The sequence below is a fragment of the Cajanus cajan genome, chromosome 7 (genome assembly GCF_000230855.2).
Source record: "Cajanus cajan strain Asha chromosome 7, NIPB_CcT2T_4, whole genome shotgun sequence".
NCBI classification, from domain to species: Eukaryota; Viridiplantae; Streptophyta; class Magnoliopsida; order Fabales; family Fabaceae; genus Cajanus; species Cajanus cajan.
In genome coordinates this window covers 55,985,698-56,007,527 of record NC_138523.1, presented here as the reverse complement: position 1 = coordinate 56,007,527, position 21,830 = coordinate 55,985,698, and the positions used below count along the sequence as shown (strand labels likewise).

General features: G+C 30.0%; 2 protein-coding genes and 1 pseudogene across 3 annotated transcripts; all 3 read right to left on the bottom strand.

Moving 5' to 3' along the window:
* Nucleotides 1-2,078: 2,078 nt before the first annotated feature.
* On the bottom strand, nt 2,079-5,907 carry LOC109806102 (cysteine-rich receptor-like protein kinase 10). Of its 2 annotated transcripts, XM_029270678.2 has the most exons (8): nt 5,022-5,907; nt 4,732-4,857; nt 4,236-4,366; nt 3,422-3,632; nt 3,260-3,313; nt 3,076-3,172; nt 2,760-2,910; nt 2,079-2,636 (listed from the first exon to the last, which is right to left on the bottom strand). In XM_029270678.2, the coding sequence occupies exons 1-8, from the start codon at nt 5,824-5,826 to the stop codon at nt 2,286-2,288; spliced, it is 1,926 nt and encodes a 641-aa protein (XP_029126511.1). In that variant the 5' UTR covers nt 5,827-5,907; the 3' UTR covers nt 2,079-2,285. The 2 variants fall into 2 exon arrangements, with proteins under 2 accessions (XP_029126511.1, XP_029126510.1); XM_029270677.2 differs by having other exon boundaries at nt 3,076-3,313.
* A 1,939-nt stretch (nt 5,908-7,846) lies between these two features.
* LOC109806196 (cysteine-rich receptor-like protein kinase 26) lies at nt 7,847-11,586 on the bottom strand. The gene is made up of 7 exons (XM_083060175.1): nt 10,467-11,586; nt 10,258-10,374; nt 9,773-9,906; nt 9,450-9,660; nt 9,104-9,341; nt 8,635-8,785; nt 7,847-8,517 (listed from the first exon to the last, which is right to left on the bottom strand). The coding sequence occupies exons 1-7, from the start codon at nt 11,281-11,283 to the stop codon at nt 8,182-8,184; spliced, it is 2,004 nt and encodes a 667-aa protein (XP_082916301.1). The 5' UTR covers nt 11,284-11,586; the 3' UTR covers nt 7,847-8,181.
* A 4,211-nt stretch (nt 11,587-15,797) lies between these two features.
* LOC109813332 (cysteine-rich repeat secretory protein 38 pseudogene) lies at nt 15,798-16,909 on the bottom strand (annotated as a pseudogene).
* Nucleotides 16,910-21,830: the final 4,921 nt, after the last annotated feature.

The following is a 21,830-nucleotide window of genomic DNA, read 5'->3' as shown; positions in this document are numbered from 1 at the left end:
AAGAATTATTAATAAATTTATTACTCTATCCTTATTTACCTAAATTATTCTTTTTAGACTAAATATAATTACATTTTAATAATATGTAACATGTTGCATAATCTTAATAAATTCTATTTACCAAACTAAAATAAATTAACACAAAAAAGCATTTAATATCATTTTGTTTAAAACCAAAAAAATTTTAAAAATAAAAATAAACCAACATACAATATGTTTTTACCTGAAATCGTTTTAATATTAAAGTTTTAAAAGTGAAATTGAAAAAATAAAACTATAATCGATTATGAAACATTACTGCGACTGTTAATTGATCGCAACTTCTCTTTATCACCTCATAATCAGTTAACAATATGAATGTATTGAATTAAAAATAAAATAAAATAAAATTAATTGATTATAAACTTTTCATAATTATCACGTTCGCATCGTTAATTGATAGCAATGAACATTGTTAATTGATTTCAGGCACAAAAACATTATTAAGATTTTAATTAAAAAATTAAAATACTTATTGTGAAAGTTAATAATCTTATCATATATGATAATTCACAATTAGATGATAATATATCAATATTTCACTATTAATATATTTCAATTAAATTTACAAAATGATTGAATAATCTGTCACATAATTAAAACCACTTTTTTTTTAGCATTTTATGATGAATAATTTTTAAATTGTGTTTAACTTAAATAGACTTTTGTGTAAACCTTTTAAAATTAATATTTAATAAAAAGTTATTTAATCACCACATCATATTAATAATAAGATAATTTGATAAAAATGATTTTTTTCATTAGATAACTATATAAAAATATTTTAATATAATATTATTTATGAATTAAATTTTCTTAAGTTTCCCTTATATTGGTAAAAAAATAAAATAAAATAATTGGTCTTGTTGTGGGTTGACGGATTCCAAATGCTCACAAGTGGGGGAAGACTCGTAAAGTAATCTGCAACTGCATGAGCACTTATTTGAAAAACCAAGCCAATCATGTGGCTGTAGTGTGTCAACTTTAATACAATATCAGTCACTATCTACGACAAGGTGTGATATTAAACATTTTCCACGTCAACTCAGATCAATGCATTTTGCTTTTGCACTGTCTTTCCCCATCCAAGTCGGCAGACTCTGCACGCTTGCTAATTTGCCTTTTTCTCACAGGCCAAAGTCGTGACAGATAGCTAACGAAATTAGAATTTACTCTCTAATATTTTATAATAAATTCTAAAGCATCTTTTTTTAAGTTCTCATAACCAATGTCTTTAAGATATTGATTAAAGAATTGATGTATTAAAATTATCATTAAAATTACAATAAAGTTATATGAGAAAATGTGTAAATATATTTTCAAATTAATTTTTTTTTTTTACTTTTATTCTTTAATTATACACTAAAAGATACCGGTTCATATTTTTCTTTTAAAAATAAGGATTATAGTGATCTTAATTAAACATAAATAATTGGGGAAGTGGTCAAAACTTTTAGGTATTATTTAATTTCTTGAAACTTGTTCAGACCGGACCATTTTTTATATTTCCAAATTCGTTGGATTTGAACCAAGTACGCGGCACAAAGAAAAAGCTCAGCAAACCACCGAACCAGGTGAAATTTTGTTACTATATTTAACAAATATATTATTTATACCGGTTCATGCAGTTATAATAAGAAGATTACAGTTAAGTACGGAGTCATTTTGAACAAACAACTAATGTGTGATCCAAGACGTTGTATTTTGGTTAAAGAATTTAATTTGTTTAGTCTGAATTGACAATTATGTTCATGAATATCTCCACTATGATCAAAATCTAGCGAGGATATTGATTATTAATTGGAACTTTATTAACTGATTTATTTCAGATTTTGTTTGTCATTCATGCACTATGCCCTATGAGCATTCAAACACCATTGTTTTTAAAACAATCTGCTGCTGAGACTATTGGACCAAAAGATCTAAAAAAAAGTTGTTGTTCTAAGGTTGTTTATTATCCATATAAAAAATAATATTTTTTTATAAATCCAGCTTTTATAAATTATAACCATCATATATAAATACAACAACTAATAGAATAGCCATAACAATGATAAAATACACTTCAAAACAAACTAATGAAGGTCATATCACAGGTTTCAGTCTCAGTTTAAACAAAAACGATGCATAATTTATTTAAACAAGACATTGCAAGAACAAAATACATGACTTCCAAGACGTTTTATTTTGGTTTAAGACTGAAAGCAATGATGATGATGAATGAATCTCACCTTCATGACCAAAATCTAGCGAGGGTATAGCTCAGTAATTGAAGCTTCATTTAGTGATTCTTGAGTTGATTTAAGAATCGGTTCACTTGATCCTGTTTCTCTTGAATTATACTCCCATGACTGCATGCTTGGAAGGCTTCTAGTTCTACTGTTTATATAAAATGCAGGTTCGGTAGGAATTGGGAGGCTGAGAGAATAGCTATTAAGCATGAGCATAATAGTAGCCATGGTTGGTCTGTCAGATGAATTTTCTTGAACACAGAGTAAACCAATATGAATGCTTCTCATCATTTCATTTCGGGAATTGTTGTTTAATGATGGATCTACAATATTTAAAGCTGTCCCCTCCTTCCAATTTTTCCATGCCTACAAAAACTTGTCATTAGATTACAGATTCCACTTCTACATTAATGTTGTGGAGCAAGCAATCTTCTAATCCATATTTGTAAATGGCAAAGAATAAATATTAGTGAGAACAGGAAGACTTACGAAGCTTAGCAGATCCTCAAAACTCTCCTGATTACGAATACCACTGTTCTTATGACCGCTTACAATCTCAAGAATCAATACACCAAAACTGAAAACATCGGATTTCACTGAAAATTGTCCATGCATCGCATATTCTGGTGCCATATATCCACTTTAAACAAATATAGAATGTAATCAGTTACAGTGATGTATTTTACATATCACTCAGTCATACTTAACAATTATAACAGCTATTTTAAAGTCTTACTTAACAATTAATAAGCTATTTCTATCCAAAAAATATTTACCTAAAAAATTAGCAAATTATAATACTTACTAAGTTCCAACAATTCTCCTTGTATTTACTTGAGTTTGATCCACTAAAACCAGTCTTGCCATACCAAAATCTGCTATCTTAGGATTCATCTCTTCGTCTAAGAGAATATTACTTGCTTTAAGATCACGATGTATAATACGAAGTCGAGAATCTTCATGAAGGTAAATAAGACCCCGAGCAATACCTCTAATGATTTTATAGCGCATTTCCCAATCCAGTTGTGATTTCATGGTTGGATCTGCATATAAAGGCATCAGTTTTAATGCTATATGAATAATTGGGCTTTGACTTCAACCAGAAGTAAAATATAGAGCAACAGTCTAATTATGCCGTCATTCAATATTACCAAATATGAAATAATCAAGACTTTTATTGGGAACAAATTCGTAGACAAGTAGCCTTTCTCTTCCTTCCAAGCAGAAACCAAGTAGTCTAACTAAATTTCGGTGCTGCAGCTTGGCCAGTAGAAGCACTTCATTCTTAAATTCCGTATCTCCTTGCCCAGAATCACTTGACAACCGTTTTACAGCAATCATCTGTTCATTAGAGAGCTTACCCTGAAAATATATGTAATTATCAGATGTAGAAAATATTTTGCTAACTAGTTGTATAAGTCGGAGCTCAGTGTACGTGCTCCCCACCCAAATTTTTTAGAAACATTTTTTTATAATGTATTTTGAATATTTTTAAAATATTGTTTTTCAATGATTAATGAATTTAAATCATTGAAACAAGTCAAACAACGTATAAAATTGTAATAAGTACATCGGAAAAACATAAAGAAAGTAAACTTTAGTTTAGTTTTTTTTTTCATTAATGTTGTAGACAATTTTACGTCAATACAATAAAATTTTAAGTTTTTAATTTTTTTTATAACTCTAGTCTTTAGCTAAGTTCTTATGATTGATTTAAAGTCTGTTTGAGTAAGTTTAAATGCTTTTTTAGTGTTTCTATATTAAAAATAATATTACTTTTTTAACAGAGAAGTTTTTAAAATGATTCATAACTTATTTTTAAACAGGCTCTTAATAGTTCATTGTAATTATTTTGGTCCTCTAATTTTATTTTATTTTTTTAAGCTCCGCGTCTGGGTGGTATTGGTATAGAATGTTTTGATGTAGATGAGATGTGAACTGAATTCGAGAGATCGAGTTACTTACCCAATAAACAGCTCCAAATCCACCTTGTCCAAGTTTATTTGAATCAGAGAAGTCCCCTGTAGCAACTCGTATTGTGTCCAGTTTGAATTGTAATGACTCAGCAATTTTAATTTCTTCTTCTTCTTCTTTAACTTCACATGGGAAACAAATTTTGACTCGTGAGTTTTTCAAATATGTTACAACGACAAGAATGCCGTAGTGGCCTAGTAGGTATAGTCAAAATGGAGGTATCATAATCTGTATATTAAATTTATATCTAGTACAGTTGTCATTTATAGAAAAGAATTAGTGAATTACTCTATACGATGACATCATATATGCCTTTGAATAAATATTTGTAATTGGTTTCTTTTTTAGTCAGTAAAAATTATAATAATAACAAAATCTGAAGATAACACCATGCGGATTCTAGTGGTTGTAATTGGTTGTAGTGAACTATATAGGAGCAGGTTGAAAATGAAAAGGTGAGAGTAAATTGATATATAGTTAGACTTGCCTACAAGACTTTTCCTTGTCTTCCGCCTCCTTAAATATCGGCAGAGACCAATGAGGATAACAACAACCACAACAGTAACAGTGGGCACAGTTACGGCAATGACAATTCGTATTGTGTTGCTACTTTCTGCAAAGACAAGATGTTTTGCTCGTTTAGACATTTCAAGGGTTAAGTTTAATATAATATAATATAAAAAAGTCTACTAACTAATTTCAGAGAGAGAAAGAAGTCTGTTTGAACAAATATGTACTTTTCGAAGAAAATAAGAAATAAAGTATAATGAGAATTACCTTGTTGTGAAGTATGATTGGTGGGCGGAGGAGGTGGTGGCGGTGGCTGAGGGTCTACTTTGTAGAAGAGGTAGTTTTCAAATCTAACATTACAACTGGGTCTTATAACTCTGCATCCTCTCCTGCCATTACAATAAGTTGGGATATCTGTGATAGCTCCAGTTAAGCAGTTATTGCAGTCTAGCGAAGACAGATCAGGCGTGCACTGAAGCAAACTATATATGGCTTGAAAATTTGCGGCAGTTGTATCCTGGGTTGCATACTTATGACGAGAGTCGCCTGATGCAGCTCTTGCTGTTAGATTCTTTAGCAAGTTACCCAGCACTTGATTGAACTGCTCTATGTTGGTTGCATTTTCCACATTCCAGAGGAAGAGAGCAGGACCAGTTTCCATGACGCCGAATATTGTGCGGTTGGAGTAGCGCAACATGCAGTTGTCATAGAACAAAATTGCCTCTTTCTGATTTGGACATTGCCGTGTGAGATTCCCTCTGGAGTCGTTGAGGCAACTGCGGCACTGCTCTGGCTCAACATCTCCCCTGCACATCCCAATGGCGTTCACTCTGTTTGGCTCTTGCCCATATGACATGTTGTAGAAACCGTAGTCAATTTCCTTGTTGGAAGAAAGAGTGGTGAGAAGGGTGTTGAGGTTGTTTCCATAGGTGCTATTTGATGTGTAGTTCCCCACTTGGTTGTAATCACAGAACACGCTTACGTCTGGCTGAGCACTAGCTTCAGATATGAATCTTAGATATAGACAAGATAGAAACAAAACAAGCATGGGCCGAACTGTTACTGCACCCATCCTCTCTCTGCAATAGGATATTCAACTCTATTGCCTGCTGTCTAAAATTAGAAATACGGATGATGGAGAGAAATGAAATGAGAATAAAGTAGAATGAGTGAGTGGATGTAGGGAACTGTACAAACCTGCCGTCACTTCATAACCAAAAATATCTGTCTTATACCATGGACTTTTGACTTGATCAACATTTCATTATTCTGGAGTCTCACATACGCAATATCAAGATTTAGGTATCAATTAGGAATGCAAAACACAGCATACAATTTTCATTCTTTAGGTTCTGATTTCTCATTTCATTAAATATTGTATTAGTTAAGATATTGAATATCTAATATTTATTAATTTAGTTTGAAAATTTTCAAGTATATCCATGATGTTCAAATAATTGAAAAGAATCACCAAAGATAAATCATTGAATTTTATTACTACTTTTTAAATCTTATATAAATTAGAAGTGATTATGAAAATTTTAAATTTCTCAATTGAAAATGAAGATTTTTTTTTTCTAGTAGAAAAATTGTCAACAAGTTTATATTCAAGTAAACTTTTTATATATAAATTAGAATAATTTTTTATTATATAAATATTTTACTATCATACTCATTCTCATTTGAATATTTCGCTTATAAAAGAAGCGAATTTTACTATTTTAATATATAAATATCTCGAATATTGGTAATATTTAAAGAATGAATTATAAATTAGCAATCAATAATTAAATATTAAAATAACATATATATATTTATTTATTTATTTTTTCAGTATGTTTAAAATTTTACATAATTTAAAGTTAAGAATCATTTATAAATATTTTTTTTCTTTAATTCAGATACAACTTTTTTAAGGATAAATTTGTAATAGTCTAATAAACACTAAAATAAACAATACTTTGGACACTCTAACCTTAACGATGTCAATAAATTTACGGTCAAAACAACATTTATTTTAAAATTTTAAACATTTATTATCTTTTTGCATCATTTTTATATTTATTTTAATATCTTTTAACTTATTATTTAAAATATTATTTTTAGGGAATGAAATGCAAAACCTAGTAGCAACCTTGAGATCCCATTTGCTCTTGCCATGAGCCTGACATTACTCCTTGTGGTGTGACAATAGCATGTCCTTTTGAAAATTTAAGACAAAACAAATGCTTTATATAGTCATAGATTACAAGAATATGTGAGTTTGTTGTTGAATAATAAAAAGAAAATTTGGTACATAAATGTTGTCTTTAATCTTAGACTCTTTCATTGTTTGGAATATCATCATATTTTTAATTGTTATTAGTGTATGTTAGAATACAAATAAAATTTCACGTGATTAGATCATGAGAAAAAATAAAAATTTATGTAATACACAGTTTTTATTGAAACAAGACTTTTTGAAAAATTATTTTAAAAAAAATCATAAGTCTTTAAATTCAAAGTGGACAATACCATATTATTGTGAAGACATGTGAGTTTTGAGTGTTCAACAATGATATTAAAGTCTCAAATAATTCTAAGTATCCATCAATATATAAATTTTATGGAGTAATATTTTTACATTTCGTATGCAAATTTAATAATAATAAAAAAATAAAATTGATATGCTGTAATTTTATTTTATAAATTTAATAAAATTAATTAATATATTCAAGTATCTTATAATAAAGATGGTATTATTTTTTATGGCTATATTTTCTTTACCACAGGAGGTAGATTCGGTCAGATTATCCGCACTAAACCCCGTCTATGTTTACAAAACCAAACGCACAAATTAAGTGGAAAATAGATTTCGTTCACAACTTACCTTGGAAAATAGGTAGGATATATTTATGCACTTTGTCCTGTAAGCATTCATTTAAAACGAAGTGTTGCTCACTGCTCAGGACCAAAACATCTAAAAAAGGGGTTGTTCCAAATGAACAGATTGTGTCGTTGTTCAGGAACAGCTAAAGGTCATAGCACAGGTGTCAGTCGCAGTTTAAACAAAGAGGATGCGTGGTATATTTATATAAGAGGATCATGGTGCATTCATTGGAAGCCATGGAAGAAGGACCAGAAGCTTTGTTACCATATTAGATTTTACAGAGAAAATATAAAAGTGATTTAGTTATAAACGTATATATACTGTATCAGGACTTAATAAAGATAGAAGACAATTGTAACTGTCTTACAATGACAGCTAACAGACGCAACTAAATACACATACCGCAACGAAAAATACAAGAAAGTATTCTCTTACAATTTAAGCAAGACATTGCAGAAACAAATTACATGACTTCCATGACGTTGTATTCTAGTTTAAGACCATAAGCATTGATGATGAATGAATGATGATGAATGAATCTCACCCAGTGACCAAAATCTAGCGAGGGTATAGCTCAGTAATTGAAGCTTCATTTTCTGATTCTTGAGCTGATTTAATTATTGGTTCACTTGAATTATGCTCCCATGACTGCATGTTTGGAAGACTTATTGTTCTACTGTTCATATAAAATGCAGGTTCGGCAGGAATTGGGAGGCTGAGAGAATAGCTATTAAGCATGAGCAAAATGGTAGCCATGGTTGGTCTGTCAGATGATTTTTCTTGAACACAGAGTAAACCAATATGGATGCATCTCATCATTTCATTTCGTGAATTGCTGTTTAATGATGGATCTACAATATTTATAGCTCTCCCCTCCTTCCAGTTTCTCCATGCCTGCAAATTTATTTTATTAATTAGATCATGAATTCCACTTCTACGTTAATGTTTGGAGCACGTAATAATCTTCTAATCCATACTTTTAAATGGCAAAGAATAAATCATAAGACTTACAAAGCTTAGTAGATCCTCTATATTGTCCCCACGACAAATGCCACTGTTTTTCTGTCCACTTATAATTTCTAGGACCAGTACACCAAAACTAAACACATCTGATTTCACTGAAAATTGTCCATGCATTACATATTCTGGTGCCATATATCCACTACATATCAATGTGAACGGAATTATCAGTCATATTCTTATGATCATAATTTTTTATTCATTCTTAGTTGCTAATGCCATTATGCCAATGATTTTCATAACAAAGCTTTAATTCTGATTCCAAGTACTGTAAAAGTGTTTTACACATCACTCCATCATACTAAGCTGAACGATTATAACAATTATTCAAGACTATAATTCTTCGATGAAAGTACTAGTACATGATTCGGTGAAAATTAATGTTAAAAGCTCTCAATGATGGTTCATTAAAATCAAACTCTTAACAATTAAATAACTATGACATATTCTAAATACTTACTAGGTTCCGACAATTCTACTTGTATTTTCTTGTGTTTGATCCACTTGAACTAGTCTTGCCATGCCGAAATCTGCTATTTTAGGACTCATCTCTTCGTCCAAGAGAATGTTACTTGCTTTGAGATCACGGTGTATAATACGCAATCGAGAATCTTCGTGAAGGTAGAGAAGACCTCGAGCAATACCTCTAATGATTTTGTAGCGCTTTTCCCAATCCAATTGTGCTCTCATTGTTGGATCTGCATATACAGGCATCAGTTTTAAAGCCACATGAATTATTAGACATTGTCTTGAATCAGAAGTAAAATACAGAGCGACGGTCTAAGTATGCAGTCATTTAGAGGTACCAAATATGAAATAATCAAGGCTTTTATTAGGAACAAATTCGTAGGCAAGTAGTCTTTCTTTTCCTTCCAAGCAGAAACCAAGTAGCCTAACTAAATTTCGGTGTTGAAGTTTGGCCACTAAAAGCACTTCATTCTTAAATTCTGTATCTCCTTGCCCAGAATCTTTTGACAACCTTTTGACGGCAATCATCTGTCCACTGGAGAGCTTACCCTGAAAATATATATCTGACAGGTGTAGAAAATATTTTGCTAACCGGTGGTATAAAATGTTTTGATGAAGCGGAGAAGCGTATCTGCATTCGACCGAGTTCAGAAATACTTACCCAGTAAACAGCTCCAAATCCACCTTGTCCAAGCTTATTTGAATCTGAGAAGTCATCTGTAGCAACCCGTATTGTTTCCAGGTTGAATTGTAATGACTCGACAATTTTAATTTCATCCTCGTCTTCTTCTTCTTCTTTAACTTCACATGGGGAACAAATTTCAATTTGTGAGTTTTTCATGCATGTTACAACCACAATACTGATGTAGTTTTTTCAAGGCAATGGCAACACATGTAAGTTTGAGTATTAATTGCCGACAGAAACTACAACAAATGACATACCCATATTTAGTCCGTTTAAGATATAGGCTAAAAGAATTGAAAACGTTTTGCAACTTGAAAAACTATTAAACTGTAGTATTGATTATAGGAAAGAATTACTATGGCTTTGTACACCGATTTTTTTTTCTAATTTATAATTGGTTGTTGTTAACAATATAGGAGTTAGTTGGAAATAAAACGTCAGACGGGGTTAATTGAACTTGCCTACAAGATTTTTGCTTGCCTTCCACTTCCTTAAATATTGGCAGAGAGTAATGAGCAAAACAAGAACAACAGTAGGCACAGTTACGGCGATGACAATTAGTACTGTGTTACTACTTTCTGCAAAAACAAGAATCCTCCGCTGGGTTAGACATTTGAATGATTAAGGATAATATTAATATAATATGAAAAAGCATGATGACAACAAGTACCTTGTTGGGAAGTGTTATTGGTGGGAGGAGGTGGTGGGTCTATTGCAGTCGCTTGTTGGTAGAAGGCGTAGTTTTCAAATCTGACATCACAACTGGGTTTCATAATTCTGCATCCTCTCTTGCCATTACAATAAGTAGGGATTTCTGAGATAGATTCTTTCAAGCAGTTATTGCAGTCTGTCTGAGACAGATCAGGCGTGCACTGCACCAAACTATATATGGCTTGAAAATTTGCCGCAGTTGCATCGTCGGTATCATACTTACGACGAGAGTCGCCTGATGCAGCTCTGTCGGTTAGATTCCGTAGCATGTTACCGAGCACTTCATTGAACTGCTCCACGTTGGTTGCATTGTTTACGTTGGACAATGAAACCAAAGGTGAAGTTTCCATGAGGCCAAATATTGAGCGGTTCGAGTATCGCAACATGCATTTTTCAAACCACAGAACAGCCTCTTTCTGGTTTGGACAACTCTGTGTGAGATTGCCTCTGGAGTCGTTGAGGCAACTGCGGCACTCCTCTGGCTCAACATCTCCCCTGCACAGTCCGATGGCGTTGACTATGTCTGGATTTTGACCATACGACAAGTTGTAGAAACCATAGTTGATTTCGGTGTTGGAAGACAGACGAGTTAAAAGGGTGTTGAGGTTGTTGTCATAGGTGCCGTTCATTGTGTAGTTCCCTTTGCTGTTATCACATACTACAACACTCTGAGCGCTCGTTTCAGATATCAAATTTAAAAATAGACAACAACCAAATAAAACAAGTTTGCCAGAAACCGCAACCATCCTCATCGTCCTCTCCGCCACTATCATCATCACAGGGTACCTAGATTGGCCAAAGGATTAACAAATAATTTTTACAAGATCAACTATAAATAAGCTATCATCATGGCCAGCATTACTATATTGGAAGAGTAACAAAATAAGATTTCAAACTAAAACTTTGAGTATAGTAATCCAACTTTTAAAATTATTTTTTTTTACCAATATTCTAAGATTTTATTTTACACTAATCTAACTTAATTAAGAGACAAATAAAATCTAGCTAAAAATTATTTTTGTCAAAGATCAAATTCAAATATTATTCGAAGGATTCAACCGTGTATTAGGTATAACTTTCTAATGTTTAAGAAAAAATGTGTATAACTTTTTATTTTTTATTTTTTAACAAGAATGTTTATAATTTGAATAAAGTTTTGGATTTAAACTTTGAAACATTCACACAAGAAAATGTCATACCGAAGAAAATTTTTAATTAATTAATATTTAGGTTGATTTCTAATTAGGTTACAAAATAAAAATGTTTGCATTGACGCAGTATTAAACTCATGATTTAATATTACATCTCTAGTAATATGTTTAATTTTTTTTTTATGTTGTTATAATCGCAGTAAAAGTTTTGTGTTACCATTCCATTGTCTTAATTTAAAATCAAAAATAATTTTTATAACTTCTTAAAAAAATTTGTTATTATCAAATTATTTTAATGATGTATGACTGTATCTAATGAGCAAATAAAAAAAATATTTTTACACTAAAAGATTTTAAAATATATTCTACCAACTAACGTTTCAATAGTTTATAAAAAATAAATATTTGATACTTTCTCTTAATCTATATATAAATAAAAAAAATGTTAACTTTTTTGGATTAAAATTTAAACAAATTTTAATAAATTAACTTCATTTAATACTGTTAATTAATTCAAAATGTGGAGAGGGAGTAGCGTTTAAATAAGACTAATGCAGAAGAGGGTTAGGTGTCACTATTTTATTGAAAGGTGGTTAACAATTGAAAAGTTAGTATGGTTAATTACGTGAGTCGTGAGAATAGAAGAAAAAGAAATAGTCATAGTTATTATTTATTACATTTATAATATTATTTTTATTATTTAAATATTTAATGATAAAATAAATTTTAAAAAATAAAAGTTACAAATAAAACTATACCCTTTCTGTATATTCAAGTAAGATAATTGCAGATTAAAAAAAAAAAGATATTCTGAATATATCGAGTTAGTTTTTTCATGATAAGAGTGATCAACGATTTAGTACGTGATAGGGGTGATTAACGATTTAGTATGATCGATTTCGGATTGATATAGTCTAAACTGATATAATTCACAGATCGAATTATTTAAATTTAAACATAATCTAATGACTTATCGAATTAAGTGAATTTTGATTTGAGTATTAGTTTTAACGAATAGTTTTTTATAAGTAGAGATGTATTAAATTTTAAATCAATTAATTAGTTCAAATAAAAGTTTTATCTAATTTATTATCTTTCTATTTTCAATTTTTGTATCCTTTTTTTTTATATATATATTTAATCATTCAAATATTATTCATTTTTTTATTCAAAATAAATAAAATTATTCAAGTTTTAAATAATTTAAATATTATAATAATTTTTAAAATACATAATATATATAAAAAAAAATTACAAACTAAATTTTTTAATAGAATTTTTTATGCATTAGAATAAAAATTAAAGATAATCAAAATAAGTTAATTTTTGAGTCTGAATGAAAATTATTTTGACTTTTATTTTGTTTCAACGATTGATTTTGAGTGTCCGATAGATTAAAAATTCCAATCAAGGTGGATCGAAATTTAACCATTAACCCGTTCAAATTCTTCCATTTATCAAACTTTTGTTTCGAGTTTTCTAATTTTGAGTGGTTAGTGCTCACCCCTGCTGTACCTGGATATTTTCAACTCTAATAGGTGAACCATGACACCAATCTTCACCGTGGAAAGCCTCCTCTGATACGTTGCTTCTGCTGAAAAGTACACAGTCTAGATAAAAATAATAAATATTACACCATTTAAATTGGGAACATGTCAAACATAATTGCGTGAAATTCTTCTATTTTCAATTGTCAAAATTAAAATTTAAAAACTTTTGAAAGAAGCCGAGACTGGCAGAACTGATTGAGACGGAAGTGGGTAAAGACAAAGGAAGCCAAGATAAACACATATAGTACACCTGCGGAAAAAGTCAAAGAGAGAACTATTTTTTTTTTTGTTGAATAGGAAAAGAGAGAAATAGTTCAATATAATGTAAATATGTAGTTATTTTGTTCAGTAATTATAAATATAAATAAACAATAATGATAGAAAAAAGTTAACTCAACAGTTAAGAAAGTAATACATTTTATTAAGTGATATGGATTATTAATTTTTACACTCGATAATTACTTCTCTACTGCGAGACAAGACAATGATTTTTATTATGTTCTATAATTTTTTAAAAACAAAATCTCAAATTTCAATCTATCTTTATTTTAATAAATCCAAATCTAAATTAATTTTTCCAAATGATTATGTTCAAAAGATACTATATTCTTTGTTAGCTTTGTGGGATACAAGACCTTTGTTTGTTAATAAAAAATAATAACATTGAAAATAAGATAACTCGATTAAGGATTTCCTAAAACAATACCCACACAAGTTGATGTTATGTGTAAACATTATATCGCCATTCGAAGAAGCTAAAGGCTAGTTTTTTCCATAACAAAATAAATATTTCCTCCGAATTTATATATATATATATATATATATATATATATATATATATATATATATATATATATATATATAAGGGTTATAATAATATCAGTGTAACTTTTACTATTAAATATGAATTTTGTAAATCTAACCGTTAGATTAAAAGTTTATATCACTTTATATGTTTATATCAAATTTTGTTAAAATTGAACAAAAATTTGAAGATAATCAAAGTGTTTATATTTTAATATATTTTGAAATGTATATATTACATTAATTTTGTTTTATAAAAATGAAGTATCAAATCATCTTGAATTAATATAAAGTTTGATATATATGATCTAAGAGACATGAACTTTCAATCTAACGGTTGGATTTACAAAATTCACATTTAATATAAAGTTATTGAGCGGTGTAACACTTAGTAAAAGTTATACCGATGTTATTATAACCCTCCTCATATATATATATATATATATATATATATAGGAGAGATCTGTGTATTCCAAGATAGACTTACTCCATTCAATAACTCATTTTTTACATCAAATTTCAACGATCAAACGGTTGAACTTAAAATTCTTAATGCATAGGTCAAATCGGCAAATTTTTGAAAAATTTAAAAATCATTTGATATTTCATTTCATTAATTCAAATCAATGTATAAAATAATTTTATAATTATCTAAGTAAAAACTCTTGAATGAATTTTTCTAAGTAACAAATCTTGGGTAATTAACAAGTTTTCATTCGAGTAGTTGACATGTTCTTAATTGAGAAAATTCTCTCAAGTGATTTTTCCATCTAATAAATCTTGGTTGACGAGTTCTCATATGAGAAACCAACATGTTGTCAACCAAGAAAATTATGTGGAATTGATTTTCCAAGTAATAAATCTTTGTCGGCAAGTTCTCATCCAAGAAGTCAACATGTTCTCAATTGAGAAAATTCTCTTAGTTGACAACATGTTAAGTTCTCAAGTGATAACTCGTTAGCCAAGATTTATTATACGAAAAATTCATCCAAGAGAATTTTAGACCTCTACTATATTATCACAAAATAGATAATGATACTTAAAAAAAATTAATGATAGAGACTAAAAAAATTAGAAAACTGTAAGTATAAAAACAAAAAATATCCATCTTAAAATTATAAGAACTAAAAAAATATTGAAAAAAGATAAGCATATAAAATAAATAAAAAAATCTATTTTAAACTATAGGGGTTAAAAACATCTATTTTACACTGTATGAACTAAAAATAAAAGTAAGTAAAATTATAAGAAGTAAAAAAGTATTTTAACTTACTTATAAATACATTACTTTCTAATTAAAAAAAATAACCTCCACTCTATTTTACTCTTTTTTTATATTAAATAACCATTATTTTTACCTTTTTTTTTCATATATACTTTCTCACATTTCTTTTCTTTTCTTTTCATTTTTTTTACTAAATACAATAACAGCGTTAGGTTGACAAATAAGAAAGAAGCAACCAGAAAAAATATACATAGGATATGTACGGGGAAGCCAACGAGAGAGACCACCAGAAAGAAAGTAAAGAAAAGTCGATGGGAATTGCGGCTGCAACGCAGGTATATAGAAGCAATGTGAAAGTGACCATTTTGTGAATAAAAAAATTTTCCAACACATTTTCTATTAAAGATTGCACGTATATTGGTTAAAGTTTAAAATGTATTAGACATTAGAAAATTATAAAAGTTTCACTTCTTTCGTAATAATTAAATCTCACTTATAAATTTATAATTTTTAATAAAATTGGATGATAATAAAAATAGATTTTCTGACTTGACTGATAGTTAATAACAAATGCAACTAATATTCAGTAATTCTTATACAGAAGTAGAGAGAAAACACAACACAGGTGACAAGTTTAAGAAGAAAATAATTTATTCGCAGTGCAGCCGCATCCTAGTAGCTACTTTATTAAGTTCACAATCATTATTTCAGAATAATGTTCTACGTACATAAATGCATGTGAGGGCATCACAGTGACGGTGCTGGTGCATCTGCTGTAACAGGTTCACCATAGAAACGGTAGTTTTCATATCTAATATTACAACTGGGTCTGGCAACTCTACCACCTCTCTTGCCGCCACAACAGCTTGAGATTTCGGAGATAGCCCCAACCAAGCAATCGTTGCAGTCTTGGTCAGACAAATCGGGAGTGCACTGCACAGCACCATAGATGGTTTGGAAATTCGAGGCATATGCATTTGCCGCGGCATACTTACGTCGAGAGTCACCTGATGCAGCAATGCTGGTGAGATTCCTCATCAAGTTCCCCAGCACTTGATTGAACTGCTCCACGTCCGTTGCATTGTTGGCGTTCCACATATAAAAGGAAGGCCAAGTTTCCACGACGCCGAATATGGTGCGGTTTGAGTAGCGCAACATGCACTTGTCGTGATACGAAATGGCCTCCTTCTGGTTTGGACAAAGGCGTGTGAGAAGGGCCGTTGACATGTTTAGGCAGTGGCGGCATTCGCCTGGTTTGACATCTCCTCTGCACAGCCCTATGGCGTTTACTTTCTCACTGTTTTGGCCGTACGACGAATTGTAGAAACCGTAGTCGATTTCTACGTTGGAAGTGAGGTTGGATAATAGGGTGTTGAGGTTGGCGTGGTAAGTGCTGTTGGCTGTGAAATTGCCTTTATCATTGTCACAGAAGTGGTTTAGGAAATAGCTTGGCTGGGCCCTGGTTTCGGATATGATCATGAAAAGGAAAAGGAAAAGGAGACAACAAACGAAGGAAAATTGGCTAGATGAAACACCAGCCATTATATGATTATATTATTGCTCTCTTTTCTAAGTAACAAGATGAAAGGAATTCAATATTATGCAGAGACAGAGAGTGATGTTATTTGCTGAGTATAATTTATGTTGTTGCTACTTTTATAAGCAAAATTTCTTTGGCACCGTGTTTGAAACGAAACTTTTACCATTCAATTCGCAGGGTACAGGTCACGTATATGGAAACCGAAGGGAAACTCTAAAATTGAGACCGGTAGTGCCTTCATGTCCCAAATGCTATGAGTTTTTCTTTTTGACACCAGAGAAAATGCGTTCAAATTTGAATAACATTGTACAAGATATTGTCGCTATTTTTCAATTTAGAAACTTCTTTAAATTTGTCGCTGCATGTGTTAGTACGTACGAGATTATGAAATTTATAATAAAACAACCTATTAAAGGATTGATTAGAATATTCTAAAGACGTAATATGTCAGACTTGTTTGTTCGATCAAGTTATTAAGGGTTATTATATTATACATTATCTCATTTTCATCTCATTTATCTTGGTATATCTTTATTTTTTATTATATTATATTATTTATCACATATAATTATCCGATTCTCTCTTTCTTCATTTTTTTTTCTGATATCTTTCTTCAACTTCTACTATATAAAATTGGGTGGATGTTAAACATTTTTCCCTTGTTAAATCCACTCATCTCTATTTATAATGTATATTGCCTTCTGTAACTCTTAAAGGTGTTATATAACATAATAAAATGGATCAATCTTGATTATTTATTTTGTGGGTTAATATAGCCGATAGTAGATTTGCGTTACACTATTGGTTTGAAATTATTATTGAGTTTGTAATTAGTTTATATTAAATAATACTATTCAATTATTCAATCTGTTTGTAGGGATTTTTTTTTCTTTCAAATTCACCATACTTTTTTTTATTCATAAATTTAGTCCACAGCGATTGGTCAAATGGAATAAAATAAGATACCATTTTTGACAAGTCGCATGTCTAAACCCTTTATTTTCTCTTCTAGAAATTTGGCAAATTTAAGTCTCCGTAATTTGTAGATATTCTTTATGCCCAAAGGTATTTTCTATATCCTTCTTTCGTTTTAAAATTATTTATATAAAATGAATTCATCACACTTTAAAAAATATTTATTGAAAATTATATAACCATATTTTCTTAATTATGTTTATTATTATAAATGTAAACAAGTATTGTATTTCACGTTGTTTTGTTGTTGTAGCTATGATGTGGTGGAAAATAGAGTTGTGATAACTCTAAACTTAAGTTATATAGGATGTAATTTAAGTATGTGATAGTTGGCTCAGAGAGAACTGAGGTATATAAGACAAATCTTAAGGAATGAACTTCATAAGTTCATAACTCTAAAATTGTGTAGAGAAGTTAGAGAGATGAACTTTAGAGCGTGAGAGAATCTTTTCTTCTCTAAGGCCCCTTATTTTAGAGTGCGGTGATCCTCCCCTAAAGCTCAATTGTAGGGTGGTGCTAAGATTCAAGGCTTGGAAGGCTAATAATTGAGTGTGAATTGAATGGAGCTAGGTGTGAGGAGAGACAATCGTCTCAAGTTGGATTGAGGTCGTATGTGGAACTCACTCATGTTGGGCCTAAGGACTTATAAGGACATGTAGAGATGATTGATGGTTGAGAGTTGAAAGTGAGTCGAGTTGTATCTGGTGTATTATATGTCATGTGTTGGTAGTGTAGCCATGTTTGAAATGCTATACGCATAATATTGATTTGTTGTTGAGATGATGAATGTTGAGAATGCTTTAGGCATTTAGGCATGGTGTTTAAGTTAAATTGTGTTAATCAATCTAGGACTAGAGGAGAAATTATTTTTAAAGTTGTATATTCCATTGTGTGGATATTTTGTGTTGTGGTGCTTCGAGAGCAAACCTTTCTAAGAAAGTTGACCTTTGAAGTGGAAAGTTGAGTATTCTTTAAGTACTTAGTCAATGTGAGCAAAGTATGGAGTTGAGGGCTACTACCTTTAACTAATTACCAGAAAGGTTGTGTGATTCTTTGAGGACAGTTAGCAAGCTAATTCTACAAATGACGTGATAATGCAAGTCATGATTGTGGTACGCCTATACCTAGTTATACTAGTCTTAACAGTGAAATTGGACTTTACTAGTTTAAGTGATGAGAACATCCAAGAAATCATTATGTGATATGGATTGGTATCTAAATTTGTTTATTGACCTAGCTAGGTTGAAAAGGTCCCCTTGTGTTGTTGGTTTGGTGAGGTCAAACCACTTAGACTGCTCACCTATATTGTAAGAGATCTCTATAGTTGAAATGTGTGATAATGCATATAATTGTTATGTTGTGGATATGGTGTGTGTATTAAGTTGTTCTGTGATGAAATATGTTGAAATATGAGTTATTAATGTTGTACTGTTTAAGTTGAGATTGTATTGTGATATTGTGTTGTAATAGAATGAATTGTTATGTTGATAGTGTTGAATGTGTTGTTGTGTTTGATGTTGGTTAAATATGAGATGGGATATACAATAAGGAGTCCATTAGAGCTCTCATGCCTGGCGGGAATCCTTCCACTCTTGATGCCATCACCATAGAGAGCACTTGGTGGATCTCATGCCCAATGTGATTGTCACAGAGAACCTTTTAGCCTCTTTATCACGCTTTGCACCCAACAATCCCATGTGGTGCATGATGTAGTACCAATAAGGTTTCTTCTATAGAAAATACAAGTTATACAAAATTAATTTCCAAAACATGTTCTTACAAATTTGTTCAGTATTAGGGATGTTTATAACATAATTAATCCTTTTTACTCAATAAGTTTCTTATTCATATATTGTTTCTCCAATAATTTGCTTTTTCCTAATTCTTAAGGTTCCTCAAAGAAATCACAAGCACCCATAGATTCATAAATAGGAGTAATCACCCATATTAGAGACAAAAATATGGTTTATTAATACAATCAAAATACAAGAGAACCACAAATAACACAAATTACAATCTTAAACAAATTTGAGATTCCTCCCTCATACATCATACACACAAAAAATAGGACTGTGGTTAATCCCACTACCCCACAAATAATCCATATTCTAGAGCGAGATTCTCACTCTCCTTTACCTTAATGATCGCCAAATGCTAGGTGTGAATCTCTGAACTCGTCTCCAACTATCGTTAATCCTTCCTCAATAAGAAGCAAAAAAATGAAAACTCCCATTACAAAACGTTTTTCTCTCACTCTAGTTGGATGATCCAACCGTTGGAAACAAAGAATCGCATCCTAAGAACCTTTAGTCCAAAAATGAGCTTAATCCAATAATGAACGAATCTCTGGTTGCAATTCAAAAATCACTATCCAATGGATATGCGAACTGAACAATCAATTTTCTCTCTTCTCTTTGCTTTTGTGTTTTTGTTGTTATTCTCTTTCGATAAAGAGTCACTCTTTCCTCTTTAGAACATAATAATGCATGTTAATTATGAGAGGTAACTCTAGACTACTAGTCTATAAATAGAGAATACTAAACCCTAATCTTCTCATAACCCATTGATAAAAATTTTTAACCACCGTTAATTACTCATCTCTTTAAAATTAAAAGATAATTCATAATAATTAATTATTTTCAAAATATTCTTTTTAAGATTAGACAATAAAATGTTCTCAATTATATATTCACCACCTAAATCTTATCTAATATTTAAAACTTATATTAATTAGCTGCCTTACTCTTCATATAATTTCCTCAATTAATTAAAATCATAATATATAATCACAATACATTAAAACAAATAAAATATACATTTATCTCTAATAATTAATAATACAAATAATTTCACAAACCTTTCTTCAACTAACAAAAACATTCATAATTATTTAAAAATTCTTTAACATATTTATAAAAACCTATTTAATAAATTAAAGGATAAAGTTAGTTTTAGTTCCTCTAAAAATTTTCAAACTCGCTTTTGGTCTTCCAAATTTCTTTTTGTATTAAATTAGTTTCTTTAAAATTATAACATGTCAAAGCCAGTCATTTTTTGTAACTCCATTAGTGGCACTATCCTACGTGACAAATGGAAATACACGTGACAAACAAAAAGTATTTTTAGTCCCTCTACATAAAATTAAATTCACTTTTGGTCCTCCAAATTTTTTGTATTAAAATGTCCCTATAAAAGTAAAATAAGCTCAATTTTGTTCTTTAAGAGATATTAATTCCATTTTGTTCAATTTTTTTTTAAAAGATTGGATAATAGATATAATTAGATCATTTTAATGTTCCTTTAAAAAATAACATTGCTACAATAGTAGACATTACCAAAAATATGCTCCTCAGGTAGATGTAACTAAACATATGTTTTATTAGTAGATGATTTTCACCATAATAATGAGTTGCAAATATACAACCAATAATGGATAAAATATAAAAAAATAGTTTCATTATATCTATTGTCAATCTAAACAAAATGGAATTAATATCCTTCAAAGACTAAACTCAGCTTGTTTTACTTTTACAGGTAGTAACTTAATAAAAAAAAAAAATTGGAGGATCAAAAGTAAATTTAAATTTTTTTAGAGAAACTATAAAACACTTTTTATTTGTCACGTGTATTTCTGTTTGTTACATAGGACAATTACTAACAGTTAAAAAAAAAATCAACTTTGACATGTTATAATTTTAAAGGGATTAATTTAATATAATTTTTTAAAAAAAAATTAGAAAGACTAAAAGTAACTTTTATCCTTAATTAAAATATCATTTTAATAATTTTAGAAAATTTAAGATATTTTAATTACAGCGATTGAACCCTAAGATGACTGAGTTTTGTGTTTGACCGTTTTTTTATACACCGCACGTATTTTTCATGGAATACAATATGTTCCAAAGAGATAAAAGCACTCTATAAAACAAAACTCTTCCTCCAAACAGAGTAATTATAAAAAAAACAATTACTTAATCACATTTAATAATTTCCAAACAAACTATACTTCTCATTTATATACCGTTCATTTACAAAGAAATCACTAATAAAGTAATAATATCACCTGTTAAGAACATAC

Excerpts from the sequence above, each read along its gene's own strand:
- LOC109806102 (XM_029270677.2), bottom strand. The coding sequence starts at position 5,826 with ATGGGTGCAGTAACAGTTCGGCCCATGCTTGTTTTGTTTCTATCTTGT. Across the intron at positions 4,858-5,021 it reads CAATCATACTTCACAACAAG|AAAGTAGCAACACAATACGA; the intron begins GTAATTCTCATT and ends TTGTCTTTGCAG. Across the intron at positions 3,314-3,421 it reads TCTTGATTATTTCATATTTG|ATCCAACCATGAAATCACAA; the intron begins GTAATATTGAAT and ends CTTTATATGCAG.
- LOC109806196 (XM_083060175.1), bottom strand. The coding sequence starts at position 11,283 with ATGATGATAGTGGCGGAGAGGACGATGAGGATGGTTGCGGTTTCTGGC. Across the intron at positions 9,907-10,257 it reads GGCAAGCAAAAATCTTGTAG|AAGAAGAAGAAGACGAGGAT; the intron begins GCAAGTTCAATT and ends GTGAAGTTAAAG. Across the intron at positions 9,342-9,449 it reads CCTTGATTATTTCATATTTG|ATCCAACAATGAGAGCACAA; the intron begins GTACCTCTAAAT and ends CTGTATATGCAG.